Genomic DNA, 27,921 nt, shown 5'->3' with positions numbered 1-27,921 from the left:
AGCCAGTTGCTTGTAGCACTCGCTGGCTCCCAGGTGGTAACGCCCATGGGCCTGCTATCCTCAGGGGGTCAGAGTCACACTTGTGTGGAATCGAGTTAGAAATAATGAGATATTTAAAAATGTGTGCTTTTGTATACAATAGTAAATGCTGTTAAGTCCCTCCAAAATACTTTTTTATTTTGAAATAATTTCAGACTTGCTGGAATGTTGCAAAAAATAGTACAAAGAGTTATTATCTGCGTGAAGGTTTTAGCCAGCTGCTGAGCACAGCGCTCATGCTGTGGCCTCTCGGCAGGGTGCGTGTAACTGGTGAATACACACAGAACCCCTAGGGGGCTGAGGGACCTGGTCTGGTGTGGCCACGACCAGTGAGCACTACCACTTTGGCCTTGTTGCACATGTGAAGGTGACCTCGAAGCTTTCCTGGAGAGGTAGAGCACCTGTGTGAGAAAGAACCGAGTGTGGAACTTTGGGACAGAAGTGAACTGGGGTGAAGGGGCCAACACTGACCACTGCCCAGGGTGCTCGTCTCAGGACGGGCCCTGGAGAAGCCAGGGCCACAGCTGCCACCCTGGGTGCCCTTCTGTGGGTGCCCCCATGATCCCAGTTGGAGACTGGGGAAAGGACCACGGCAGGCTGTTTTTTCAGATAAAATGAAACACCAATTAAAAGTTTTTTTAATTGAAACTTAGAAACTTGAACACATAAAGAAGGCAAATAAATACTTAATTAAACCAAAAAGCACAAAATATGGAAGTGTGAATGAGAATGTTTAAGTTAACAACACTCTCCATAGGCCGTTGTTGATGGCAGCCTTCAAACCTCAGTTCCTCCGTCCACTATGAACATGCAAACCTCCACACAGGCGGCTTTGTTTTGTTTTCTTAATTGACTTAAGTAGGAAACATTTTCTTTGTTTAAAGCGACATTTTTCAGTGAACTCTTTTTTCACACAAGCTTATGGTTTCTGGAGCAGTTTACTAGGCCGTGAATGGACTTGTTTCAGCAGTGAGATTCCTTGCTGACGCGTGTGGCGGAGCAAGCGGCCCTGTTCACAGCCCCTTGTCTGCTGGCAGGTCGTCCTTCTTGGTGCTGTGCAACAGTGACAGCGAAGTCCCCGGCCAGAGGGGGCCACTTGCTTAGGCGTGTGCACAGCCGGGACCCTGGCTCTGCGTTCTCCCGCCTTCCCACTGACAGTTCACTGCTGTTGAAACAGCTCCATGCTGCAGTCCTTTCCTGCCTGCTGCTTCCCAGTCCCAAAGGCTGGCGCCCAGGTATTTACTGAGCCAGAAGTGCCAAACCAGCCACTGTGAGGGAGCCTTCCCTCTTGACCCGCTCATCTTGGAACCTTTTATTTGAGGCAGCAGCTTACTTGTCTTGGGCCCTTTCCTGATGCACCGGGCAGAGCTGAGTAGCTCTGCACCCTGGGAGCAGTCAGAACCCACGCTCACGGACAGAGATATGGGTGCTTGGAGCTGTGCAGGTCTCTACGCAGGAACAGTTGTGCAGCTTTTCTGTGAAAGCCCCCTTGTGCCTTGGGGCTCTGTAACTGGTCCCGAGCCTCAGGGAGCAGCCCTGGTCAGCATGCACAGTGGGCTCCACCCAAAGCTTAGGTGCTGTGTCCAGCCTGGGCAGCAACAAAAAAGGTGCCAGATTTGAACTCACTCACCAACACTTTTCAAAATATTGTGATTTCAACATCTGGCTCCTGGCAAAGGACTTCTTCTCTTTTTTCTGAGCAAATTTTGTCCATCTTCTCAAAAACTAGGCGTCCTTTTTCACCTGAAGTAGTAAAGCAGTCTGTCACTGAATTGTCTCAACCTTGTCTCTGCTCTGGCAGCCCAAGGTGGCCTTGGTATGCACTGGGCGGGGAGGATCTCGGGCCCTGCCATAAGGGGCCAGCGGGGCAGGGAGCACTGGGGAGCCTTGTCCCTCTGTCTCCCACAGCACCTTGCGTCTGGGTGTCACTCACCAAGATTCATAAGCTGATGTTTAAGAAGAAAGCAAAACCCCTCTCGCTACCTCTGCCGTGAAGGAAACCTGCCTTGGCCCATTGAGTGGACATATAGGCTGAGCGAGGATTGCTAACAGTGCTGCCATGGCTGTCGGCCTCATTGGGTGATGTCCATGGCCTCTCTGGGACCCACGCTGTATCATGCCCACCCACAGGCAGCTGTACTTTACCGAAGGACAGCAGGGTCTCCCGGGCTGCCACTCGCACTGCCTCCAGCTCGGACTGGCACAGCCGGGCGATCGGATCGAGGCTTTCCACACCCTGTTTGAGATTGGGAAAGAAGATCCCTTAGGGGCATTGGAATAGTAACGGACACCTCACCTGCATAAGCCCTGCAGGATCAAGCCCCCCTCCTCTCCTCGAGGCCGCCACCTTTCCTGGGAGGGTGCAGGCTCCCCTGGAAGCATCTCAGCTTCTTGGTGCTGCCAGCTGCCAACACCCAGGCCATTGCAGAGCTAGTCTTCATGGATGCCTTCTGAAAATGGGCTCACTTGCTTCCTTTTGGACCTGCCTTCCACCTCCCTGATCTCCAGCCCCTCCCTTGGTCAGAGAGGAGCAGTTGGGCCCAGCAGGCTCCCTGGCCCCTCCTGCAGGTTACTAGGCAGCATGTACTGCTGCCTGCTCTGGGTCTCCTTCCCCTCCGCCCAAGTTGTTAAACTATGTAGTATGTGATCAAGGATTTTTAATGTCACATACCCCCAAACAAAAATAAACAAGAAATAAATCAAAATGTCAGCTGTAGTTTCTGTTAACTGCTAGGATACTGGCTAGTTTTTTTGTTTGTTTTTACATTTCTGTGATTTCACTCTTTGATTTTTTACAGTGGCCTTATTTTTAAAAATCGAGAATTTTAAAGCACATAATCCAAGATCTCAGAGGTGAGTCCATGGGCCCCTGCTTGTTCCCTGCTTGATTCCCGAGCCCATGGCAGGTGAGCCCACGAAACTCTGGCAGGACTGGCCCTGTTGGTCTCTGTTGGTGAGGCAACCAGCTGCTCTTCACACTCTGTCTTGAGGCGTCTTCTTTTCTGTCTGTGGTTCTCTTCCTCCCCTTACCTTTCAACTTGGCCACAAGCAGGCTTCCCTGCCCATCACCACCGAGGAAACGTTATCCTTACCTTGAGATGTCTTAGCGCCACGCATGCGGCCTGCTGGAGTTTTGCGTCGTTTTCTGCCAGGACATTGGTGTAGAACAGGAGAGCCTAGAAAACAAGGCTGCCGTGAGCATGGGGCCGGTGGGGGCACGGCCACGGCTCCCAGGACTGGTCAGTGCTCCAGACACAGTGACAAAAACCAGGAGCTGACCTGTTACCCTTCCAACCAGGTGTGCATGGTTTTACACGAGTGTGCTACAGTGTTTGGTGCGTCCCTAAAGCTGATTCCTGTGCTGCTTTTTGGGGTTGAATCTGGTAAATTGGTTTGGGCAAAAAGCCCGATTTCTTCTTACAATTTTAATAAAATGAAGGAAGATCTTTTTTGTCTAATAAATACTTCAGAAATGTGTTCTGAAGCTGCCATGTATTAAAATGCTAAACCCAGAGAAGTCCAATGTCCAGAATTGGACCTGCAGGCAGGAAACAGGCGAGGCTGCTGCTCAGGCCCAAGGGCACCACCTCCCCACACCACCCTTCTCCAGGTCCAGCTCTGACCTGTTCCCCAAGCCACGCCACCCTTTGAGCTGACTGGGCCCAGCTGGAAAATGAAGCTCCCCTAAAGGTGAGGGTTTGTTGGGAAGCGGGAGGGGCTGTGCCTGGCTGCAGGGGGATCCAGCCTGTGCGTGTGTCCAGGGAGAACCTGGGAGGACACTGCCTCCTCTCCTGGCTGTGGCCCCGGCCGAACTGGCTGGTTCGGGGCCAGGGCCCACTGACGACCTCATGGCGCCATGCCGTGGTGGCACACCCCCCAGCCAAGCACTGCAGGATGAGGATGGTTTGCTGCCCCTCGGCGGGTGGCTCTTTTTAGAGACTCATCCTCTTCTTTGGGAAGAGAGGGGCCTGGAGAGTCACGGTTCAGAGCCCTGCATGTGGACAGCAGCTGCCTGCTCGTTGTACGGAGTGGGCACCGACATGCGCCCCTCCCAGCCGGGATAAAAGGCACAAGCACAGCACCAGACCAGAACGGCTACAAACTTCAGGGACTAGGGAAGACGGAGAAACGTATTGACCCACTCCAGGATAGGTGACCCAATTTCTTCAACAAATAAATTGCAAGGAAAAAGAGATGGAGAGGGAACCTTCCGACTGAAAGAAATTTAAACGACACCAGCCCATCACAGAGGTGGGCCCTATTTAGATCCTGGTTTAAAAACAACACGAACATTTCCCAAAGCTCTTGAAAATGCGAGCCTTGGGTATATGTGCACATATATTAAAGAATTATGGTGTGATAATGGTATTGTCCTTAAGACTACAGAAAGAATCCTTAACTTTTAGGCGCACATACTTAAATAACTATGGGAGAAATGGTTGTGTCTGGGACTTGAATCAACATACGATGCCGAGGGTGGGGGTGGAGATGGGACCAGGAGTGGCCGTGGACACTGCCTGGCTTTGTATATTCTATGTCCACGTGTGTTTCACTTCTCCAAGTGAGTTAAACAGCCGCGGCCACAAGATGCATGTGCTCCTGAGGGGCTGACAGGTGTCACTGGGGTCTCCTGTCCCGTTCCACGGACGCCCTGCTGCCCTTCGTGCCCTTCCCGCAGTCTGAGGGCGTGAGGGCAGAGGGGTCTGAGCCCCTGGTGCACCCTGGCCCCAGGTCCGAACCATTATCAACCAGTCACACGTTAACACAGTCAACGAGGGTCTGAGACAGAAGCGCCAAGCGTGCAGGTGATGTCAGCGGTTCTGCTCAGGAAACACCGAGGAGGGTGAACTAGGTGAGCACGCCTCGGCCGCGGGAAGAGGCTTCTGTTTGCGTTTGGCCTCCACACATTCCCCACCCGCAAGGTCTTGCTGAGCGCTCAGCCCCCAGTTGCTCACTTGTTTGTGGTTTCCCTGGGGGGAGCCCACCCACCCTGCTCACTCAGGCTGGCAGGGCTGCCCACCATACCTTTTCCCGAAAGCTGCTGTCCATGGCCGCTGCGGCCAGGCGGGCACTGGCAGCCCTGCTCACACGTGGGGCCCCGTCCAGCTGCAGCAGCGCCCAGGCCCTCAGCGTCTGGGGCAGGGGTAGGAGCCGGCCCAGCCGCTTCCCCCGCAGCTGCCGCACTGCCTGGGCCCGCCCCGAGCACTGCAGCTCCTCGGTGAGCGCCACTAGGAGAGAGCGGGGCTGGGGCTGGTGCCAGCTCTGCAACGAGCCCGTGAAGTCCACAAGGCCTAGCCCGGGTTGTTTCCAAGGTGGCTTCTCCCATGTTTGGGGAGATGTCCCAGCCAGGGACCCTTATCAGTGAAACCGCCGCCCAGGCTTGGGGGCTCTGGCCAGCCACGCGGGCCTCTTGTCCCGCTGCACCCTCTGCCCCGAGCTTTTCAGAGCTGCCTTCCATGGGCGCTGGCTCTGACAGGCGGGCCAAATGTGGAAGGTGATGAGTTAAATCGGGGGGTCAGGTGCCGGTGCTGCTGATTCAACCTGAGGAAGCCTTTGGGTACCCCACCCTCCCCACGCACCTTCCCTGCTGAGCTGGGCCAAGTGCTTCTCCAGATCAGAGACCCCTTGCCTCTGCAGGTAGCTGTGGAACTGGAACCAGGTGACGGTCTGCTCTTCTGGGGGCCCGACCCCAGGGACGAGCCCGCCGCAGCTGACCACCTGCTCCAGCAGCCTGCGGCCCACTGGGGGGGGGGGGGGTGCGGAGGATGCCCCAGGAGGGCAGCTGGTGAGGGCCTGGAACCTGATGGAAGGCGGCCCTGCCGCGCCCAGGGGCCCGAGCCCAGAGCAGGCTTCGCGATGGGGCCTGTCCATGAGCAGCTCAGGGTGGAGAGCCACTGCCAGGCCTCAGCAGAGTCGCCCGGCCCCTGCCATCGTTCAGACCCCTTGGGAGGCCTGGCCCACCCACGGCCATACCGGTTCTTCCCTGGCCGTCTAAACTTCGGGCGGTGACCGCAGACCCCACCCCTCTGCTGGTGGTCCCCAGCCCCGCCCCACCCCAGAGGGCCGTCCACTGAGGCCCCTCCTCTCCTCAGCCCTCGGGGCCCAAAGACAGGGCTGAAGCGAGGCCACTGTGGCCCACCGTGGCACGGGACTCAGGCAGTGGTTCTTGGCGGGGAGGCGGGTAAGCTACCGATTTCCAGTTGTCCTGGGTATTTCCCTGTGACTCGGTGCAGGAATGTTTTCTTGAGCTGGTTCAGGAGTGTTGTCGCAGGGCAGGACAGGACTCTGCCGGGTCCCGTGCACCCCTTCCACAGCTGCAGGCTGCCCTTCCTCCCCGAGGCCTGCGGAAGGACTGAGTGCCCGGTTCAGACCCCTGAGTGGTGGGGGCCACAAGAGGCCCAGAGACCCCCCCAGGAGCTGTAGGTCAGGGAGGTGGGGGCAGCGGGGTTTCATGCAGGGTGCTTTTCCCACATTCCAGTGTGACACCTGGCCCCAGCCCCGGCTCCAGCCTGCTCAACAACCCTGGGGACACTCCTGCCTCTCCTCACGGACGAGGGCCGCAGGCTTCTCAGAGGGGAGGTCACTTGCCCGGGTCCCAAGGGAGGCAAAACCGGGTCACAGCTGCCAGCTGAGTGCCTCCTGGGGCTCCTTAACCAAACCTCATCCAGCGACCCTCCCCTGGCACAGACGGGGAGCAGGGGCCCAGGCCCCGCGGCTTGCCGCAGCCCCCCCATCAAGCAGTGTGGGCCTCTGGGCCCGACCCCTGCCCCTGCAAGGCCCACTTTGAGGACCGGGAGGCGAGACGGGACGTCCGGGCTCTGATCCCCCCACTCCACGCCAGGCGCGCGCTGGCTCTTGGGCAGTTACTCACTCTCCTCCACGGACGTCGCCTGGCTGACCTTTGCAAAGTCCAAGACAGAAAGCATCTCCAGAACCTGCTTCTGCCGCGCCGCTTCTTCCAGGAGGCTTTCCTGGACCATTGTCGACAGGTCAGGGGAGGCCAGTTTCTGGGGAGCAGCCGCAACGCCACAGGTTGGCAGGGAGTGTGCCCCTGGGTCAGCTGCGGCGACTCCCTGCCTGCCCAGGCCCGCCGCGCCCATCCCAGTGGGGGCACCCCACTTTCATCTGGGGATCCCCCTCCCACTCAGTCACCATGGCTGGAGGCTGACACCAGCACAGGTTCCTGGCCAAACATGACACTCCACGCCTACCCCCCGCCCCCGGGCCACAGAGATCAGCTCATGATCAGTCACTCTGAGGACTGTGGCTAGACCCTTGCCAAAAAGACCGGATCTTCTCACCGAGGTGGCTGGTGTGTGCAGGCTGGAGCCCCCGGGGGACACTCCGCTGCCGCAGGGGCCTGCCCACCTGCCCGAAAGGGAAGCCACCCACCCATAGGAAAGCGGGGCTGAGCGAGGGGAAAACCAGTCCTGAGGACGTTTGCAACCCTAGATCCAGCTGGGCCTGAAGCCACAGCTGGGCCTTTCAGTTACATCAGCCAATACATTTTCCTTTGGGTTGCGCCAGTTTGGATTGGGTTTGTGGTGCAGGCAACTGGAAAAGGTGCAGCCTGAGCTCTGGACCCAGAGCTCAGGCTGTGCTGCGGGGACATGGCTATTCACCCAGGCCCTGCCTGACCCTTCCACAGGGGAAGCTCGTCAAGTCCATCGGCCCTCAGGGCACAGTTCTCCCCTGCCCTATGCTCCCGCCACCTTTGCAAAGGGGGATTTCACTCCAGCAAATCCTGCAGCCCAGTCCCAGCCACCTGCAGCAGAGTTCTGCAGATGCGGAGATGGGCCACGAGCAGCACGTCCAGCTCCGGCGCACCGGCCGCGAGCTCCCCCGACGAAGCCCTCGGCGATGGCAGCAGGGGCGGGGCCCGGGCCTTCCTGGGTGGGAGCGAGAAGAATGGGGTGCCCATTGCAGTTTAGACAGCTCCCTCCAGACCAGGGAGGGGAACCCGGGGCCAGGAAGATGCAGTTAAAAGCAGGAGAAACACAAAAAAGGAAAAGGAGTTGAAGGTGGTGATACTGAAAACGGTACTGGGCTGGTGCAGGCCCCAGGGCTGGGGGCCGATGCCCTTCTGAGTGTCCACTTTGGAGTCAGAAGCTTGAGGTGCAAACAGATCCCCAGCCCTGTGACCGGACAAACACCCCCACGCCTCAGTTTCCTTGATTGCACGTGGGGCAGTCAGAGCTCAGGGTCGTGGGGGCGAGTGAAGTCCTGCTGGCCAGGTGTCCACCTGCCATCCCAGGAAGGGCAGAAGTGACACCTTAAGGTCGGTGGAAACAGCCCCCCCAGGAGATTGTGGAGTGGGGGAGGTGCGTGCTCCTCCCTGCTGCTGCATCTGGGGTGCAGGAGAAGCCCTGGGCATGGGGTACAGGTGGCGGCTGGTTGGCAGAGATGGGTCTTGGGGTGCAGGTGTGAGCGGGGGGGGGGCTGCACTAAGGGGGTGCACCTGGAGATCGCGGCACTTCATCATTCTTTCTAAGGAGCAGCCGCACAGCCTGTCCCAGGGAGCAACCCTGAAGGCCGGGGAGGGGCTGACTCCCCTCTTCCCTCCATGGTCTCTGAGGACCTGCCTAGAGTGGGCAGTGGGCAGGCACGAGCCAAGGTCCCCTTCCCCGTGTCTGAGGCGCACTCACTGGGAACCTGGGGAGCCCCCCAATAGGGGCAGCTGCTCTGGAGTGAGGCCAGCACTGAGGAAGGAGAGGCTGTCCAGGGTGCCGTTCAGCAGACTCTCAGCAGGGGCTCCCGGGGGCTGCGGGCAGAGTGAGGGCCCCAGGCATGAGCCCGCTGCCGCATCCATGCTTCAGCCCCGGCCCTGGGATGGCCCCGGGGAGATGTGGGGCCACAGCACAGGGGAGCAGGCACTGGGGAGGCAGCAGTGGGCGCACCAGGGCTACCCGCCCAAGGTGGCCCCTTGTGAGACGACGGAAACCTCAGTTTTATGGGAAGCTGCCCAGTTTCAGAGCATGGAGGGGGGTGAGGGGAGGGGATGGGCGGGGGTGAGTGGCTAGCAGCCCTGGCTGGGGGAGCCCCCTGCGACTCCGAGGTGCAGCCCCCAGCCTCGCCTCCCTCTGGACACTCCTGGGTGCTCACCGTGGCCCTTGATCCGCCACCCACCTAGGGACAGCTGTCACCAGCCCACTGGACAGAGGAGGAAACCGAGGCCCAGACAGGAGACAGGTGCAGCCGCGGGGGCGGGGGGAGCACATCCGTACCTGCAGCCGGGCCCTGAAGCCCAGGACCTGGCACTCCAGCTCCCGCAGCGCGGCCGGAGCAGGGCGCGTGGCCCTCAGCAGCTCCAGGACGTCATGCAGGGGCCGCGCGACAGACATGCCAGGCCCTTCCGTGCCGTCCTCAGGTTCCCCTCCGCGGCAGCGCCCCTGGCTCCCCAGGGTTGTGCTGCTCCGGAACGGGGAGTTCCGGGGCTGGCTGGGGCTCTCTCTCCCCAGGTCTGTCCAGCTAGGCTGCTCTCCGGGCTGGCCTCTGGCCAGATGTGCTCTCTCCAGCAGGAGGCCCAGGGGTAGGGGGTCTTCTTGGGCCTCCTCTTTGATAGCAGTGTGGGGGCCGGTGACCAGGGACAGGCAGCCCACAGCCGGGCTGGGCTCAGGGTCATGGGGGTCCTCAGAGCCGCAGGAGTCCAACCCGGGCAGCCCCTGGCTCCGGCCCTGCAGGATGGGCTGGGGAGGGGACACAGGCAGAGCCAGCCTCATCGGCCACTCTGAGGACCACGGCACCACCCCGCGCACACCCACAGCAGAGTGAACGAGCCCACCCAGGAGACCAGCGTCCGGCAGCACTGCCTGCCCCTCCCCACCCCAACCCCTTGCAGGCCCCTCTATGGGCCCGCCCTGGCCGGGAACCTTCCACCCGCCATGTCTTCAGGCCTCGCACCTCCCTCAGATGCCCTCTTTTGGGCACCCCTCCCTGGACACCCCACTTTAAATGGCAGCGCCCACCGTACCCCCACCTGCAGCCCCGTGGCTCTGGGCACTGGGCCTCCCACCGCCCACCCCAGGTGAGATGGCTGCGCGCTGAGGGGCCTGCCCGGCAGTTCCCAACCCCGAGGCCACCCCCATGCCACTCGCCAGCTCGGGGCCTCCGCGGCCACCGGTCATCACCCACCCGCGAGGCGTAGTGCGAGTGATTGGGTGTGGCCCCATGGCCCGGGCCCCTCGGCTCCGCCCGTCCCCGCCACCAGGCCCATCTGCTCCCGTGCTTAGCCCCCATCACCCCAGGAGGCCTTGCTGTTGTGATCTGCATTTCTCTGAGAAGGAAACTGAGGTCCAGAGAGGTTGAGGGACTTGCCCAAGGTCACACAGCAGGTGAGAGGCAGCTCACCTTTTAAACTGGAAAACGCCTTGCCACCCCCACCCAGGCAAGGCTTCCCCATAGGTCACAAGTTGTTGAGCTCTCAGGAAGCCCCTTCCCAACCTAAAACTCAGTGGGCAACAGGAGTCTGTCCCCCCCAGCGTCACCCCCACTCCCCGGGCTGCATGAACGTCCCTGACCTCCTGTGTTCTTGGGGTTCCTGGTTGGGCCTGAGTCTGGGCGCCCCCCACCTCCCATGTCACCCCTGCACCGAGTCCCAACCCCCGCAGGGAGAGCCGCTTGTGCACATACAGGGGGCCACGGACAGGTCCCCCGCTCCGCTGCCCGCAACAGTGAGAAAATGGGGAGACCCCGCGGCCCGGGCAGTGAGGTCGGTGCCAGCCAGGCGGGCTTTTCTCAGGCCTCGCAGGGAACAGGGTCCATGCCCGTCCTTAGCTAAAGGCTGCAGTGGGGTACAGGTCGGGGTGCTTTGCAGGGGTGGGGAGCCCTGGGGGAGGGGGCCTTACCGCTGAGTCGCGGCTTGCCTCCTGGGAAGTGGCTTAAATGACACTGGGGTTTAAGGGGAGGCCCCACCAGGCGCCCGGGACAAATCCCCGCCTGGAGGCCCCGGAATGGGGGGGGTCAGAGGTAAAAACAAATGCACCCGGAGATGGTGGGGGAAGCCAGGCCCAAAGCTGGCTCCGGGGCGCCCCGCGGGGGCCGCTCACCAGTTGGTATCGCTCCCTGGAGCTGGGGGTGCTGGGAGGCGTCCAGTTGTACAAGGAGCCCCTCCGGCTGCCCCCAGAGAGCCTGCTGCTGGGGCTGGGGGACACCAGGAAGCTCTCATTGTCCATTGGGCTGGAGGAGAGATGGGGAGGGCAGCTCAGGGGTGGGGCGGGGGTGGGCGTAGCAGGGTGGGGTGGTGTGGTGGGGGGGGGGCAGGGCAGGGTGGGGCAGGGCCTCCCGCAGACCCTCCCTCAGCTCCCACCTGCAGAGGGGCCCCAAGTTGAGGCCCCTGGAGCTGCCTCCTCAGGAGCCCCTGCCCGTAGGCCCTGAGGCTGCCCAGAGGGCACCGGGCTGCCCAGCGCCCTGCTCCCTCAGGGGGCTCCTGGGGGGGGTCACGACCCCACCAGTCAGGGTCTGGGCCGAGGGGTGGGCCGTCCCCGGTCAGGGCAAGGGGACTCGCGAGCGGCCGGGTCACCAAGAGCGAGGCGCCGGGGCACAAGCAGAGGCCCGGGCAGAGGCTCCTCCAGCCTCAGGTGGCTGCGCAGAGCCGGCCAGGACAGGAGCTCACCTGACCAAGGGGGCGGAAATGAGGCAAGGGTGCGGGGCCGGGGGCAGAGAAGGGACTGCGCCCGCAGGGATTGGTGGGAGGCGGCCAGCACGGGGTGGGGAGCAGAGGGGTGGGGAGCACGGGGTGGGGAGCAGGGGGGCACGGGGGGATCATGGGATGGGGGGAGCAGGGGTGAGCAGGGGGGCACAGGGGGGGCACAGGGGGAGCCCGGGGTGGGGAGCAGGGGCGCCTGGGGGAAGCATGAGGTGGGGGTAGCACAGGGTGGGGAGCACGAGGTGGTGGAGAGCACGAGATGGGGAGCAGGGGAGCACAGGGAAGCACAGGGTGAGGGGAGCACGGGGTGGGGAGCAGGGGGGGCACCGGGGGAGCACAGGGTGGGGGGAGCAGGGGGGCACCGGGGGAGCAGGGTAGGGGGAGCACGGGATGGGGGAGCATGGGGTGGGGGCACAGGGGGAGCACGGGGCGTGCCCCCAGGACCCTCCGACCTTCTGCCCGCTCACCTCCACAGCACCTGCAGCTGCAGCTTGATGGTGCCCAGCTCGGTGACGTCCACCACGACGGCCTGCGGCCGGGTCCTGAAGAAGTCGGCGATGTCGCACGTCACGGTGCCCACGGGCAGTGAGCTCAGGCCCCGCAGCTCTGTGACCTGGGGGTCTGGAGAGTCAGGGCGTGGTCCAAGCCGCGGCCCCGGGCGCCCGGGCGCCCGCCGCCCCCGCGCCGCCCACCTTGATCTCCAGGCCCTCGTGCAGGCTGGGGACAAAGGTCCTCTCCTCGGCGTCCCACGTCTGCCTGTCGCCCGCCTCGATCTGGCCCCTCAGCTTCCAGCGCTGGCGGCCAAGGCGCAGGAGCACCTGCGGGCGAGGCCCGGGGAGGGGCACGTTGGCCGCCCTGGGGGGCTGGGGACCCGGGCAGCTAGGCCCCCCAGGGAGGTGTGGAGTCAGCGGCATGGCCCCCCACCCAGTGCCTGTACCTCGTAGTGGTCCCCAGGGCAGAGCCGAGCGTAGCCCACCAGGCCTGGAACGAGAGAGCAGCCGATGTCCCGCCGCCTCACTGCCCCCACCCCCCTGGCCGGCCATTCCCCCGGGGGCATGCGGTGTCCTCTCCCGAGAGGCATCGGGATGCAAGGAGGGGGCCTGGGCCTCACAAAGGACAAGGACAAGGTCACTCTTACACGTGCAAAAGCCAGGGCTCTCCCTGGACCTTGGGATTCTGGCCAAGTCCCCCCCACGTCCAGCAGAAGTACCAGGGCCCCAGGAGACAGGCCTCCTGCCCCCCGTACCTTTCATCCTGATGTGGAACTCGCCCAGGTGAGCCTCCAGGGCCCCCTCGATGAGCCACATGTCCTGCAAAGCCCCCACAACGTGGCTCAGGCCCCAGGCTAGGCCATGGCAGACCAATCCCCCCCTCCCCCGCCCCCAGGCCGCACCCCGCCCCCGTCCCAGCCCCCCCACCTCGGCGCACGCCAGCCGCCTGCGGCCCAGCTCCTGCAGGCTCTCGCGGGAGGCGCGGCTTGGGGGGCCCCGGGAGAAGGCCCGCTGCATGGTGGCGGCGCCGTCGTGCAGGCGGCACTGGACACAGTAGCCCTCGTAGAGCTCGTCCACCTGCAGGGCACGTGGGCAGTGGGCACCTGGAGGGCTGAGCCCGGGCGCAGATCTCCACCCGCCCCCCAGCCCTGGCACGGCCCTGGCTGTCTGCTGCACCCCCAGCACTTGCTCCCTTCCAGCCCGGGAGGGGGGCGGGACACGTCGCTGTGGCCCACTAGGACCCCAGACCCCGGGGCGCCGGCGCAGCACAGGCATTAAGAGCGGTGGAATGGAACCATGAATCACTTCCCTGGTTCCTGACCGTAAAGCAGGGCGGGGAGTTCACGCTGACCTGCACCCCCGGGGGTGAGGTCATCCCATGTAAAAGCTTGCCTTGAGGGACTTGCCCTGGGACCCCCAGCCTAGGCTTTCTCAGCTGGAAAATGGGTGGTTGATAACCCCCCCCCCCGCACTGTCTTCCTGTCCCCCACAGCCCTGGGGGACCTCTGACCCGCACCCCAGGGATGAGCCCCTGCAGTCCCTCAATGGGCCCAAGCACAGCCGCCCACTGCCCCTTGTCTCCACCCTCCGGAGAGCCTGCCCCCTGCCCTGAGGCCAGGTGCTGACCCCCACACACACCCCCGCCCCCGGGACCTGCCTGACCTTGCTGATGTGGAACTCCATCTTCCGGACGAGCCTCTCTACAGAGCGCGTTTGCTTCTCCCGGGAAAAGAGAAGATGCCGTGAAAGAGGGGGGACGCCCACCAGCCTGCAGCCCCCCACCCTCCTCCTGGGGGGGAGCCAGAGAGCAGGGCTCCACATGCAAAGCGGCCCAGCCGAGCCTCGGTTTTCACACCCGTGAAATGGGGAGGACACGGAGGTGTTCCTGCTGGGGGGAGGGGGCGGGGGGCACGGCCAGAGCAGAGGGGAGAGCACAGGGGGGCCTCCTCCCAGCCCAGGCGCTCATTACACACCCAGAGGAGGTGTCACTCACCTTGTCCAGGTCGTAATAGAAAGCCTGAGGGGAGAAAGTGAGGGGATGTCAGAGGCCCGGGAGGCTAAATCCCAGGGGTGCCGGGCTGAGACTGCGCCTGCTGCCCGCCCGGCCCTGCCCTCCAGCGCCCAAGCTTGGAAGAGGCGCGATGAAGGCCCTGGGCCTCGGGGGGGTGGGGGACAGCTCGAGCCCTGGCACAGCTCCTCCTGCTGTGTCCCGGGCAAGCGACTCAACCTCTCTGAGCCTCCATTCTCTCACATTAAATAGAATCGTGAGAGCATCCACCCCATGGGGCAGCCATGAGAATAAGGGGACAGTTGTGGCTTAATTGTTTAAGGGGCGACTGCCCACGACCAGGAGACTCGAGAGGAATGGAGCTTGGGGAGGAGAAGGCAGCGCCAGTTCAGGGCTTGGGAAAGGCAAGTCCAGAGCGGCCGTCCTGCCGCTGGCTAGAGGAAGGCGTGCATTATCAGAGTCGCCACCCTTTCTCTGTAAAGGACCAGTCAGTGACCACTCAAGCTTGGCGGGCCAGGCAGGCTGTGTCACCACAGAAGTGGCCTCTGCTGTGGTGGCAGGACGGCGGCTGGGCCCATGGGGGGGGCTTACACTACAAAGCTTGACTATACAGCTGGCCTCTGGGTCTGCGGGCTGTTCCCGAGGGCGCTGCGGGGCAGAAGCAGGAAGCGCTTTCCTTTTTTAAGTCAGCTATTGCCGTGAGCGCTCTCTGCGCATTCGTGTGCACAGATGATTAGAGGACCCGGTGAAATATGGGGAAATAAACACGAGGCCACGCTCCACGCCTGGATGGGGAGGGAGGCCGGGCAGTGGGGGCCATCGGGAAGGAAAGAGGACGGAGCTGCCGTCCCGCGTCAGCGTCTCCTCATGGACGCGTCTATGTGAAACTCCGTGACAGCAGGAGAAACCCGACGCCGCTGGAAGGAGAGCCGGCCACGTGGGAGGGGCCCGGTGCAGCCTGCCCGCCCGCTGCCCGCCTCGGAGCAGCGTCCGGAGCAGACGGGAGCACCGGGCGGCCGTGTCCCGCTCACGCCTGCCCCCTGGGCCCGTCCCCCTGGACCCTGGGGCAGTGGGGGGCTGGGAGGGCCCCCACCCAGCAGGCCCCCTGGCTCTGGTTCCTGGAAGTCCGGCCCCCTCCGCGTAAGGGTTTACCGGGCAGCGGTGGCCTGGGAGAGGGGGCCGGGCCCCCAGGGGGTGGAAAGTCCTCCCAGTGTGACCGGGGCAGGGCCTGAGCAGCCGGGCCTGCTGGGTGCCCAGTTCCAGGTAAACTTCGCAAAAACAATGAATGCTTTTCTCAAAGTTTACGTATGACCCAGATATTGCATGGGACACACTTCTCCTAAAAAATATTTATCTGAAATTTAAATTTGGCTTTTGGTTTTGCTGAATGGAGCTGCTGAGGGGCCAGCGAGAATCCAGGGGCTGAGTCCCAGATGAGTCCATCCCCAGGGCCGACCCCACATGCAGGGGGACAGCAGGGCCGCTGCCCACTAAGGGGACATGCGGCCACTGCAGGGAGAGTGGGGTTCGCGGGGCGCTCCTGACGTCCCACGCCTGCCCCACCTTCCTGGCCTCCATGAGCCGCCCAGGCTCCACGTCCAGGAGCTCAGCGTGGACCTCCCTGTCGGGGGACACGGGTAGGAGGGGATGATGCCTGGGCTGCCATGTGCCCCCAGGGGGATGCACTCCCCCCAGCCTGCAGGACGCCACCCTGGGTCACAAGTTAGCACAGGACAGAAGGAAGCGGCCAAGTGTTTCCTGGCGCAAGTGCCCTCGACGGTCCAGCTGCCCGCGGGGGCCGGGCCGGGTCTCACCAGCCTGGAGCTCCTCTGTGCATCCTTGTGCCGTCCGGACAGGTGCTCCAGCTCAGCCTGCTGGGCACGCAGGTGCTCCCTGCACAGAGAACAAGGGGAAGCTTCGACTACAAGGGACCAGGGGCAGAAGCAGCCACTGCCAGGTGGCCAGTGCCAGGCGGCCACGGCGGAGGCCAGCGGAGCAGAGCTGTCCCCACCCCCAGGGGCCTGCCACACCCTGAGGGCTGCGTGCCCAGCGCTGAGTGGTGACCACAGGAAACGGCTGTTAATTGCCCAAACAGCCCCAAACAGCTCCTGCCACCCCTATACCCATTTTAGAGCCAGGCAAACTGGCCCTCGAAGGCAGCACAGCGCCCAGAGTCACCCAGCAGGGCAGAGACCAATCCACGGACATCCGTCTCTCCCCACCCTGCTGTGGGGAGCCGGGCAGTGCCACGCTGGAGCTGGGGGGTTCTGAGCCCCCGGCCGAGGGATGCGCCCAGTCCCTTCCTGTCTTTGAACTCGGTTTCCTACCTTGGAAGAGGGGGCTGAGGGGTTAAGAGGACCTTGTAGCCTATAATTTTTGAACAGAATGAAAAAGACACCACGGCATGAAGCCCAGGCCCTCCCTCTGCTGTGGGCCTCCTGCCTGAGCTGGGCTGTCATCCATCACGTGGATCTGGAACCCGTTTCAGTCTGAAGGAGGGACCCCTGACCTGGGCCCTTGCTGGGCGTCGGCTGCCCCGCCGTCCGTCCGGCTGCAGCGGTCTCCCGTGCCGACCTGTGAGCACCGCAGGTGGGGGCCCACCTCGGGACGCCTCTGCAGCCCCCATGCTCACCATGCTTCAAATGACACCCCGTTTCTCTGCGGAGCCCCAATTCCTTCCAGACCTCAGGTCTGCATCCCAGTGACCACGGAGGCAGCTCTGCTGGGGCCATCTCTCCTCCTCCTTCTGCCCCGCTGTCCTCCACCCCCACTTCCCCTGCCTGTGCTGTTCCCCTGCCCCCGTTGTCCCTCTGTCCACGCTGTCCCCCGCCCCAGCTATCCCCCATCCCCGCTGTCCCCCTGCCCCCACTGTCCCCCTGCTCCTGCTGTTCCCTGCCCACGCTGTCCCTTGCCCCAGCTGTCCCCCTGCCCCTGCTGTCCCCCTGCCCGTGCTGTCCCCTGCCCACGCTGTCCCCTGCCCACGCTGTCCCCTGCCCCAGCTGTCCCCCTGCCCCTGCTGTCCCCCTGCCCGTGCTGTCCCCTGCCCACGCTGTCCCCTGCCCACGCTGTCCCCTGCCCCAGCTGTCCCCCGTCCCCCTGCCCGTGCTGTCCCCCTGCCCGTGCTGTCCCCCTGCCCTTGCTGTCCCCCTGCCCCCTGTCCCCACTGTCCCCCTGCCCCCTGCCCCGCTGTCCCCCGGCCTGAGAGCTCTGAGGCCCTCCTGCATGTCAGGAGCAATGGGCCCCTCCATGGGGGTGTCCCCAGCTACCTCCCTTGTGGCACTCAGCCCAGGGCCGGTCCCACCTCCGGGCAGTTGCGTCCTCACAGCCAACACGTCCCCGCACTCGTGGGCAGGGTCCAGGCTATGGCAGTGCCCGGGACAGGCAGGCCCGAGCTGTTCTGTGGCGTGTGCGGACGAGTTGGCGCGTCCCCCGGGCAGCGAGCAGCCCCGTGACCGCCGGCCTTACCTAAGGCCTCTCTGCAGCGCGGCCAACATCCGCTTCACCTGCTGGGGCCGGGGGTCCAGGCACAGGGAGCCACGCGGGCCAGGGGTCTTGGTGGCCGCCGGGGGCCGGGCAGGGTCCCAGCCGACCCCCCACCTGTGGAGAGGCGGACGTGCAGTCAGGGACCCGGCCAGAGCCCGGAGAGTGGGCCGTGCCCCCACCGCCGCCGCAACACCCCCTGGACGTCAGTTTCCTCATCTGGACTTGGGGATTGAAACAGTGAAAGCCTGGGGCCAGGACAAGATTCCCAGGAGAAGCGCAGGCAGGCAGGGGCCAGGGCCCCAAGCAGTGTGCACCGTCCCGCAGGCCAAGACGCGTCCGGGCCCAGCTCCCCTGGCCAGGCTGCTCGGCTCGTCTCTACCCCCGCCCGGGAGAGGCATGGGGCACAGGCCCGGCCAGTCACCAGCCAGGACCTGGGTTCAGAACCCTCGGGAGAGGGGAGTCTCCCCCTGACACTCCTGCACTGGGGGCACAAACCTGGACGTCCTGCTGTCCCCTTTGCCCCCATGTTGAGAGAATGAAGCCAACACGGAGAGGGAGGCACAGAGTCCACACGGCAGTGAGTTCCTGGACCCGGCTGCACCTGAAGTTAACTCACGGACTTTTCAGCTACACGGACCAAGAGTTTTTTTGTTGCTTGAGCCTGTCGGGGCTGGGAGTGTGGACTGGGCAATACTGCACTGACCGCCGCGTGCCCTCTTCGACCCTCCAGGGTCATATCCCCCTCTCAGGACTGACCACTGTGTGAGAGGCCAGGGGTCCCTGCAGCCCAGGACTGGCCTTCGGGGCAGGTAAGCCCTCTATCGGCTGATACTGATGACCCTGTAACTTGTCCATCCACTAAACTCTAGGACCAGGGCTGGCTGGACACAGCTTTCACTCGTCAGCAGCATGTGTTCAAAATCATTTCCTGACGCCTTTGTACCAAGAATGGCCTCATAATTAATTTCCACAAGAGAAACGTGAGCAGAAACAACACAACTTCGGGGTCAGTTTCTTAAAAGGGAGCTGCAAGCCCCTCTCCCAATCCCTGCCCCTCCTGGGAGAAGGGACCCAATACTGGGACCCAGCTTCAACCACTTGCACAAACCCCCTCCCTCCATGGGGAGAGCTGCGCCCCAGGGAGAAGGAAGGGCCCTGGACACTGGGGGGGTGACTGCCCCTGCCACCCAACATCACCACACGGTTACGAGAGAATAAACTCTGATTTTTGCATCTTTTTCCGAGGTTTCCTTTGCCAAAGCAACTTCATTTGTACCTTAACGCACTCCCTGAGACTCAATTTTTCCATCTGTGGAATGGGGAAAACAATAGAACCTAAATCAGGGGGTGGTGCTGAGAGTTCTAGATTCAAGGTGCAATGCCTGGCACAGCAGAGCCACTTAGTAAGTGCTTAACAGATGTGAGCCGGTGCTATTCTATTCGTCACTTCCTGCTGGCATCCTCCTCCTCACCCACGGCCTGGGAAGGAGCGCTTGTGCACCCGAGCTGAAGTGAACTAGAAATGAGAGGACAGAGGCTGCGGTGTCCGAGCCCTCGCGGGGCCCTGAAGGAAGGGAGACGATGCAGGTGCCCGGAGCGAGAAGGGGTGGGACGGGGCTAAGGAGAGGTGCAAGGCCACGGGGAGCTGGCGCTGGGCCCCAGCCTGGCTTTGGGGATCCAGTACGGAGGGGGGAGGGGGAGCGCCCAGGGAACACCATCCTGCTCCAAAGAATGCCCAACAAGAACTTTGCCCCGCAGAGAAGCTCCTGCCAGGCCGCGGCTCCCTGAGTCTGCAAGCGCGTCTCGTCCCACGCCCACAAGCACCCTATGGGCAGGGGCTATTTTTAACCCCATGACAAGGTAGAAAAACGGGCTCAGATAAATGACTTGCCCAGGCACATATGTCATAGGTGGCAGAGCTGGGATCCAAGCCCAAATGTCCGCAGACCCCCAGCCCCACCCTGACCCAGCCGGGGCGGACCAATTAAGTGGCGGACCCTCGACTCAGATTGCTGGCCCACCCACCCATAGTTTTGACTCCAAAAGTCTAGGCTGGGGTCCGAAAACTTGCATTTCCAGCACGTTCCCAGCCCCCTGAGGCCTACTGACAGGGAAGTTCGCATTTCTGCCCCCGCGGGGGCTGCGCTCCTGCTAAGCGACCGGCCCCAGACGTCTCTGGACGCGCCCTGCACTTCTGAGCTCATAGCTGGGGCAGCGCCCATTGCCCCGAGGCTCACACCCACCGGGCGGGGCAGGGGATTTCCTCGGGTGGCCAGGTGGGAGGTAAGGGGGCATAGCGCCAAACCCACTGGCCCTGCCACTGCCATGCCCGGCCCTAGAGGTGCCCAGGGGGCAGCCGCCGTCCTTCCGGCCCTCAGAATGCTGGTCCGAAAAGTGACTGCAGCCCGGCAGTGGTAGCAGCAGCGGGTCCCCGGGGTTTCTGCCCGAGGCCCAAGCAGCGGGCAGCAAGGCGGGTAGGCCTGGGCCAGGCCAGGCTGGAGGGCCATGGTGGTGCGGCGGGCAGACCCCCCTGTCACCGGCCAGCACTGGGCCGCTCTGTGCAGGCTGCCCTCCCTCCTTGCTGGAAAGTTCCAGAAGCGTGTGCTATGGGCCTCAGCTCGCCAAGCCCCCACAACAACCCTGCACAAACACTACTGTCAGAGAGAACAGTACATGGCCCGGAGAGCTGAGGTCACAGTGGTGGGACAGGAGATCCTGTTTCCTACTCCACCAAACGGGAAGAACATCCCATCTTCACTGTCCCCTAGGACACCAAGTTCCAGCTCTGGGCCAGTTTTGCTGTGTGACCTTGGCCACGCCACTGCACCTCTCTGAGCCTCGGGTTTTCTGCTCTGCAGAGTGGGAGTCAGAAGTGCAGGCAGATGGAGTACCAGGTGATTCGGGGCCTGTTCGGGCCCAGGAACAGGGGGCATCTCCCGACACCGAGGGGCTCATTCTCCCCCCCCCGCCCCCCCTCTGGGGCTGCAAGCCCGGCCTGAGAGCCTCAGGACCAACTGGGAAGCAGGGTGGGCGTCCCCACGGCCCTCCCCCCACCCCACGGGGTAGAACTTACGTGCTCCTCCGGCTCTGGGAGCTGCTGAAGCCTGCGAAGGACGCGCTGCGGCCCACAGCACCCATGGCCGCTGCGTCCCCTGGGGACAGGAATCGCACCCTCACTGACATGGCCGTCTCTGCAGGGAGAGGACGGGGGTCACCCCCTGCACCCCACGAGGGCACCTCCCAGCCCAGAGGGGAGTGGCCGGCCTGTCCCCGTTCACATTTGTGCTCAGGAACCTGCCGGGGCAAGCAGCACAGTGGGACACGAACCCAGCGCTCGTTCCTGCTGGTTCGTGAGGCCTGAGCCATGCAGCGTCCTGAGCAGCAGAGCAGCCCCCTGAACCCCCGGATCCTCCACGCCGCCAGGGACCCTCATGCCCGCCGTGCAGGCTGCCCCTCGCTGAGCAGCACGTGTACTGAGCGCTGTGCTGGAGACGACGGGGCGGCCAGGCAGGGTCCCCACCCTTGGAGGCTGCGTCCAGCTGGGAGCCCCCCAGGCAGTTAGGACACGGAGCCGTCAGTGCCCAGCAGGGGAGCCGCCGGGACCGAGTCCGAAAGGCTGAGGGGGGTCAGCCAGCGGGGGGAGGGACGGCAGGATGTCACCAAGCAGGTGTCAGTGGCTGGGGCTCAGGGTGGGTGTGCAGCAGGCGCGGTGTGGGGCCTGCTGGCCCCAGGAAGGGTCTGGCTGTGCCACTGGCGAGGGCACGTGGGAGCCATGGGAGGGTTTCGGGCCAGGGCTGGTTATGCAGCAGAATGCGGGCATGGGGGGTGCCTGGACCCTGCCTGCCTGGCCCTGGCTGCGGTGAGGCCGGCCCAGGAGGTCACACCCCTTCCCTTTTCAGGTCATCCCAGATGGGAAAAAGGCCAGCAGGCCCTTGGTTGGGCAGCCAGTGCCTTCCCGCATGCGCCATCGGAAAGTTCCCGTCCATATCTAACCCAAATCTCTCCTCCTGCAGGTCCGTGCCTTGCTCCTCAGTCGGGGTGACGTTGCCCCAGGGGTGCCCCGGGACCCGCTGCCAGGCCACACCCACACAAAGCTCCACCGCGCCGGGGACCCCTCCCCGCCCGGCAAGCCCCTGGCGTCGGTGCCCCTTCAGCCTCTGGCCAGGCCGCCCACCATCCTGGCTCCGTCCCGCACGGCCCAGGGCCCCGGCCGGCCTCTGGCCTTGAGACGTCCCTAGCCACGCACGCAGCCACAGGCCCCTTCTGCCATCTGTGCCCGCCTGGCCGCTGAGCTCATCTGTAAGCGGGGTGCAGAGGCGAGCCAGGGGCGGGGGCCCGGGTCTGAGTGGGGCCCGGCCAGGGTGAACCAGGAGAGGGCCATGACCTCAGCCCCTCGCGGCGGGTGCTGCGGGCAGTCGTGGGCACCTACTGTGTGCCAGGACCCTGGCGGGAACCCTGCTGGGCGCGGGGACGCGGGGACAGAGGTCGCCGTTCCTGCACGCTCGGCCGCCCTCCGGCCCTGCCCTGCACTTTCTGTGGATGACCCTTCCCCTTAGAGCGGGGCTGTGCCGGCCCCGTCTGACCGATGAGGAGACTGAGGGCCGGGCCCCTGGGAGCTTGTCCAGCCCCCGGGGAGGCTATTCCAGCTCCCAACTGTCGGCTCTTTGTGGTTTAGGAATTTCGTGAGCCGGCTGACGGCATGGCGGTAGCGTGAAAGCAGCCGCGCCAGGAGGACGAGCCCCTGGAAGTGGGCAATGCAGCGACGCAGTTTCTTCCCCACGGGCAGGCGACACTTCCCGCACCCCCGGGCCGCATCCTCTATGCTGCGTGAGGGAATGGGGTCCAGGGAGCACCATGGGGTCAGGGGAGCACCACTCTCTGCCTGGGGGCAGCAGCAAACAGATGGGGGTACTGGGGGGCCCCCACCCCCCTCCCCCCTCCTCAGCTGCCTTGCGGTCACCCCAATTCAGAGTAAGAGAAGACGATGGCTGAGCAGCCCCTCTCCCCACCTTCTGGGATGTTCTTTAAAAACACCCCCCTCTGGCTTCCTTCCTGGGGACAGGGAGGAGGTGGACAGGATCAGATGAGATGGAGGATGAGAGGCTGCCACTGGGACGCTCACCTCTGAGGTCTGGCTCTTCTCTTGTCTTCCCATCTAAGCCCTCCCCACCTTCCGTGCGCTAGCCTGGGTGTCACCACCACCAGGAAGCCTTCCAGGCTGTGCCAGTTTCCTCCCCCAGGCTCCCACCCTGCCTGCCTCCCTCTAGTTACACAGCTGTGAACGGTGACGGCCTGTCTCCCCTCTCGTCGGGGGGCTCCCTGGGGCCAGGGACTGGTGTGCACTGTACTCAGTGCACAGAAGATTCACAACTGGTCTTTATGAACAAGAGAACAGGGAATGAAGGGCTGGGGCTGCTTCCCCCACTTCGTGGGCGGTGTGCCCGGGCCACAGGCAGTGGACTCATCACCACCAGCAGCAGTACTCTTCTCCTTGGCAGGGCCCACACACATTTTATATAAAGGGCAGATAGTGAATATTTTTGGCTTTGCAAGCCAGACATTCTGTGTTGCAACTACTGAACTCAGACCATTTGCACGCCGGGGCATGGCTGTGTTCCCACAGGACTATTTACGAAAGCCATTCTGTGCCCGGGGCGAGCAGCCTGTCTCCGCTGGGAGCCGGGCCTCTGCCTGCTACCGCCCTGAGGGCTTAAAATCCCAGTTACTTCCCCCAGCACCCCAGGAGGCAGGTACTATTAGCAAGTCCATGTTACCGAAAGAGAAGCTGAGGCTGAGAGTGAAAACGGCTCGTCGGAGGCCACAAATAGGAAGTGTCAGAGCTGGGACTTTAACCTGGGTACGCTGGACTCCAAAACCTAGCCATGAACTGCCAGCAGCGCTTGCCGTCCAGAACGTGTGCAGCCCCTTTCCTAGGAGCCGGGCCGGGGGGGGTGGGGGTAAGAAAGATCATCCCCCGCAGGCTTCGGCATGTGGGGTCCCTGCTGGCCCCTTGGGCTGTCCACCCGACATGGAGCTGCCTGGGCTGCTGCCAGCACTGCCCTTCTGGCCCACGCTGCCACCTGACCCAGCTGGGTGTCTGGTGGATGCCCAGGGGTGGGACGGCCTGGCTGAGACCCCAGAAGCTCGGGGGTCCTGCCAGCCATTTGTGACCAAAGGTGCCCATCGTTGCCTCTAGTGGTTGGCACGGCAGGGTCCCGGCCACCCAGGGGGAGGCAGAAAAGAGCAGGGGCTGAAGCCCCCACCCGCCTGCTGCCTGTGCACGCGTTAACCCTCTACCCGCCCGGCTGTGGGCAGGTCTAGGAAGTCCCTGGGGAGGCATGAGTTAATGGGGACCCTCAGGGGACTCGGCACCCTGGAGGGGTGCCAGGGACTGTCCTGAGCCCCTGGGCGGGGAAGAGGGGCAGAGCCAAGCAGCTCCCAAACCTTCGGGGGCAGGCAGGCTGTCTCGTCCACTCCTCACTCCCGCGCTGCTTCTCTCTGGCTCCCTGGGCATCACACTGAGCCCAGAGCTGAAGGGGCTTCTCTGGCGGTCAGCTGCTCCCCACCCACGGGGAACGTGTCCGACCGCCTCCCCACAGGTGCAGCGGGGGGAGCTGGCATATACTCCCACTAAATCTGGCCGCTCACTGCTGGCCCACTCAGACCTGTGGCTCCTCTTCCTGCCGGCCCAGGGAACCTGCAATTTCACCTCATTTAGAGGTGAAGCTTCTAAATTTAACGACATGGGTTTTCGGGGCAGTGCAGCTTTTATGCCTGAATCCCTCACTTAGGGCTCTCTTTTTATCCGCTCAAATGCCAGCCAGAGCTTAATTTGCTTGTAGGAGTTTCCAAAATAGCTCCTTTGGTTTAGTATGAAAGGAAATGGCAAAATAGCCCAGGACAAGGGACATGAGAGAGACAAGTGGCTCCGTAAAGGGCCCGGAAAAGCTCAGAACCCAACTCCCTTGCCCCACCAATGGCCGGCAAGCCCAGGACAGGTCACCGGCTGCCTGGTCAGCCGGGGTGGCTGCAGGGCCTGAATTCCCACAGCCGCATTCCGGCCTAACCCTGCCACCTGCTCACAGGCGGCTCTCCCCATCTCCCCGCCCTCCCCCCCACCCGCCACCGCCAAGGCCCACTGACCAGCCTCCCCCCTGCCCAGGCCTCTGCCCGGAGCCCCCAAGGCCCTCCACAGCTGACCTCCCCACCCAGCTCTCTGGGCTCGGGTCCAGGCCTGGCTTCTCGGAGCTGCCCGCTCTGCTCCCCTGGCCAAGGCAGCCGGTCCTCACTGGCTCTGGGCTCCTTTACAGGGTGGACCAGCCCACACCGCCCTGTCCCCTATCGACTTGCTCGTGACCGGCTAGGTCCCTCATGGGACCTCTGCCCCACAGGGCAGGGCTTTTTCATGCTCCCACTGCATGCCAGAGGTATGGCCCCACACACACCAAGGCCTGTGGGAGCAAAGAGGGAGCCCCAAACCAGTAGGGAGCGGCTGGGGAGACCGCCGGGCGACATGCCATCTCAGGTTGAAATCTAAAGCAGCAGGAGGAACTAGCGGCACAGGGACGGGGCTGGGGGGGTGCCAGGTGTGGGTGCAGCAGGCGCCCGGGCTCGGGTGTGGGTGCAGCAGGCACATAGGCTCAGAGAGCCCGGGAAGGGTGAGCCAGGGGAACTGCAGACCGTTGAGGCTGAGCCTGGACCATGTGTGCACAGGGGCCTAGGGGTGAGGGGGGCACTGGCCCGAGCACAAACTCCAGCCAGGGAGTGGATGGGACAGGCTGCAGGGCCCGCCTGGACTTCAGAACCGGCACCCATTAGCAAGTTTGCTCCTTCACCCCTTCAGTAGCCCCGTGGCACCGGCTTGAGCGCTGAGCCCTGGCCGGTCACTCTGCAGAGGCCCCTTTGTCCACGTCTGCTGGGCCAAGCCTGGGCTCCTGCCCTAAGGGTTTGATCCACTCCTGCCATCTGCAGCCTGGCTCGGCACCCCTGTGCACCCCCGATCCCCACACATCCCCCTCCGTCCCCATGCACCCCCCCGGCGCCCCTCGCCAGCCCCGTGGGTCCTCCGCTGCCACCCCGAGCCTCCCCACCACCCACCGTCCTCCCCCGACGCGTCCCCTACTGTTAAGGCTGAGCCTTGGGTGGTGGCCTTCCCGTGGCTCCAACTGCGCGGGGGTATCGCTGACAAGCCCCCCCACCCCACCCTGTCAGTAAAACTGGGGGGCTGGGGACAGCACAGGGCTGCCGGCTATGGGACCCCAGAGTCCGGATCACAGGGGACCCCAGGGGAGGCCACTGCCGCCCCTCCTGCCCACATCCCCTACGCCCGCCTAGCACCCCCGGAACGGGAGTAGAATGAGTACCTGCTGTCATTTTGCCAACTCTCTTTCGGGGTACCCTTCGCTTTGTGGGAGCTGTTCTGTAAGTGTTGCCTTTTATGTTTCTTTGTTTAATGAACAGAGGGGCAGGTTCGTGGAGCCGTGGCTTAAACTGAGCAGGTGGAGCCCACCCTGGGCAGCTGCAGAGCGGGTCCTGCCCCGGGACAACTCAGAGGCAGAAGGGGAGCTGGGGGAGCGGCAGAGCCCCCGCCTGTGGGCGGTGCATCCTGGCATTTGGTTTACGACCAGAAGCTCCTCCAGGAGGCCCGACTGTCCCCCAGGACTGCAGGGCAAACGAAACCCTCCAGCAGCCCGATGGTTAGGCGGCGGGCACCGAGGCGGGGTACAGGGCCCCTCGTCCCTCGCTGACCACACAGTCCCAGCCCCGCCCTCCCTCTTCCAGGGCAGGCGGCCGCTGAGATTGATGTCCTGCTGGCACCTGGCCCTGCAGCCCTGAGAAGGGTCCCGTGGGCAGGGGGGCTGTGCCAGGGACCTCAGGGCAGGCGGAGGGGGGCTGTGCCAGGGACCTCAGGGCAGGCGGAGGGGGGCTGTGCCAGGGACCTCAGGGCAGGGGTTGGGGGGGGGGGGGGACGGTTGTACCAGGGACCTCAGGGCCCCTGTGTGTCCATTTCACATGTGCAGCCGCGGCCATTAGGAAAATGATTTTGAGGTAGAGAAATGACAGGAAAAGTTTCAAAATAAGCAGCTGACCTATAAAAAGCAAGATGTAAAACTACAGGCAATATCATTTCCATTTTACTTCCTTTCAACTGTTCTCCAATGAGCATGCATTCCTCTACATTAGAAAAAAATGTTAATTTGAGAAAACAAACTGGAGCTCGGAGAGATTAATTAAATCATGGCCACACAGTAATTAAGCCCGAAGCTGACCCTGCACGTTCTCCACTGCAGAGAGTGCTTTGCAGGATGACCTGGCGTCAGAGCAGAAACTTTCCTCTTTAAGAAGAAAAAAATAGATTTTTAAGGTCCATACGTGTGGTCCCCACGCCCGGCCAGCTCCACCAGGCGTTAGGAAGAGAAGGCGACCCCTGAGTTAGGAGGAGGAATGCAGAGCGGGTTTCATGTAAAAGGCCCGTCACAACCGGATCCTCTCACGGGGTTCCCAAGGTCTCCTCGGAGAAGGAGCCCCTGTGCCACTTGGGGGGCTGGGGATGCAAGGCAGGCAGGTGGCTGGGGCCTGCACAGAGGTGGGGAAAGGGCCCCCATAAGGGACCACAATGGGGGAGGGACAGACGCAGCGCCTGCGGGGAGCACCAGGGCGCCCCTGAATCCCCTCTTAAAGGACGGTCTCGGCGGGTCCGGGGACTGTAAGATTCGGGATACAGATGGGGCCGGGGGAGGAGGACTGAGATGGGGGAGGGCCAGAGGGGGCGGGGCACAGAGAAACCCTCCCGGCTGGTCCCCAGGGAGGACAGAGGCCATGGGGAAGTGGAGCCCTTTGGGGGCTATCCCAGGAGCCACCCCCGGGCTCCGGCCTCCACCACGCCGCACCCCCCACGCGCTGAACCGGACACCGCAGGCCCGGCCGGGCCCCGGGTCCACTCAGCTCAGGTCAGAGGCTCGGTCATGGCGGGTAGGGTTGGGGTCTCCGGGTGAAGCCGCAGCTCTCGTTGGGGCTGAGATTCCAGCCCCATGGCCAGTGGCGCTCTCTTAGGTGCCGGACCTGCCGCTGCCACGCGACCTCGGCCTCTGACCCCCACGGACATGCCAGCCTTGGGCACGGGCCACGAGCCTCTCGGGGCACACGGGGTGTGGGGGGCGAGCAGCGGCCGCGGCTGCCTGGAACGCAGGGCTCTGGGCGGGACCCGCTTCCGCTCCAGCCCCCGAGCAGCCATGGGGGGCACGAGCCCGTCCCAG

At 63.4% G+C, this 27,921-nt stretch overlaps 2 protein-coding genes across 2 annotated transcripts in view; one reads left to right on the top strand and one right to left on the bottom strand.

The window, feature by feature from the left end:
- The window catches only part of PTPN1 (protein tyrosine phosphatase non-receptor type 1), a 105,831-nt gene extending 101,324 nt beyond the window's left edge, over positions 1–4,507 (top strand). Inside the window, exon 10 of the mRNA XM_077166720.1 lies at positions 2,838–4,507. Coding sequence (XP_077022835.1) covers positions 2,838–2,852 — 15 coding nt within the window. The 3' untranslated portion in view covers positions 2,853–4,507. The remainder of the gene's footprint in view (positions 1–2,837) is intronic.
- The window catches only part of RIPOR3 (RIPOR family member 3), a 55,207-nt gene continuing 27,450 nt past the window's right edge, over positions 165–27,921 (bottom strand). Inside the window, exons 2-22 of the mRNA XM_077166754.1 lie at positions 20,739–20,856; positions 17,648–17,779; positions 15,997–16,075; positions 14,168–14,191; positions 13,837–13,890; positions 13,102–13,251; positions 12,930–12,993; positions 12,621–12,664; positions 12,376–12,501; positions 12,151–12,296; positions 10,983–11,214; positions 9,264–9,725; positions 8,685–8,800; positions 7,805–7,928; positions 6,911–7,046; positions 6,230–6,391; positions 5,619–5,780; positions 5,065–5,267; positions 3,132–3,215; positions 2,185–2,275; positions 165–1,782 (exon numbers count right to left, since the gene is read on the bottom strand). Coding sequence (XP_077022869.1) covers positions 1,679–1,782; positions 2,185–2,275; positions 3,132–3,215; positions 5,065–5,267; positions 5,619–5,780; positions 6,230–6,391; positions 6,911–7,046; positions 7,805–7,928; positions 8,685–8,800; positions 9,264–9,725; positions 10,983–11,214; positions 12,151–12,296; positions 12,376–12,501; positions 12,621–12,664; positions 12,930–12,993; positions 13,102–13,251; positions 13,837–13,890; positions 14,168–14,191; positions 15,997–16,075; positions 17,648–17,779; positions 20,739–20,848 — 2,805 coding nt within the window. The 5' untranslated portion in view covers positions 20,849–20,856 and the 3' untranslated portion in view covers positions 165–1,678. The remainder of the gene's footprint in view (positions 1,783–2,184; positions 2,276–3,131; positions 3,216–5,064; positions 5,268–5,618; positions 5,781–6,229; positions 6,392–6,910; positions 7,047–7,804; positions 7,929–8,684; positions 8,801–9,263; positions 9,726–10,982; positions 11,215–12,150; positions 12,297–12,375; positions 12,502–12,620; positions 12,665–12,929; positions 12,994–13,101; positions 13,252–13,836; positions 13,891–14,167; positions 14,192–15,996; positions 16,076–17,647; positions 17,780–20,738; positions 20,857–27,921) is intronic.

This window comes from Tamandua tetradactyla, chromosome 1 (assembly GCF_023851605.1).
Source record: "Tamandua tetradactyla isolate mTamTet1 chromosome 1, mTamTet1.pri, whole genome shotgun sequence".
NCBI lineage: Eukaryota > Metazoa > Chordata > Mammalia > Pilosa > Myrmecophagidae > Tamandua > Tamandua tetradactyla.
This window is presented reverse-complemented; position numbering and strand designations above follow the sequence as displayed.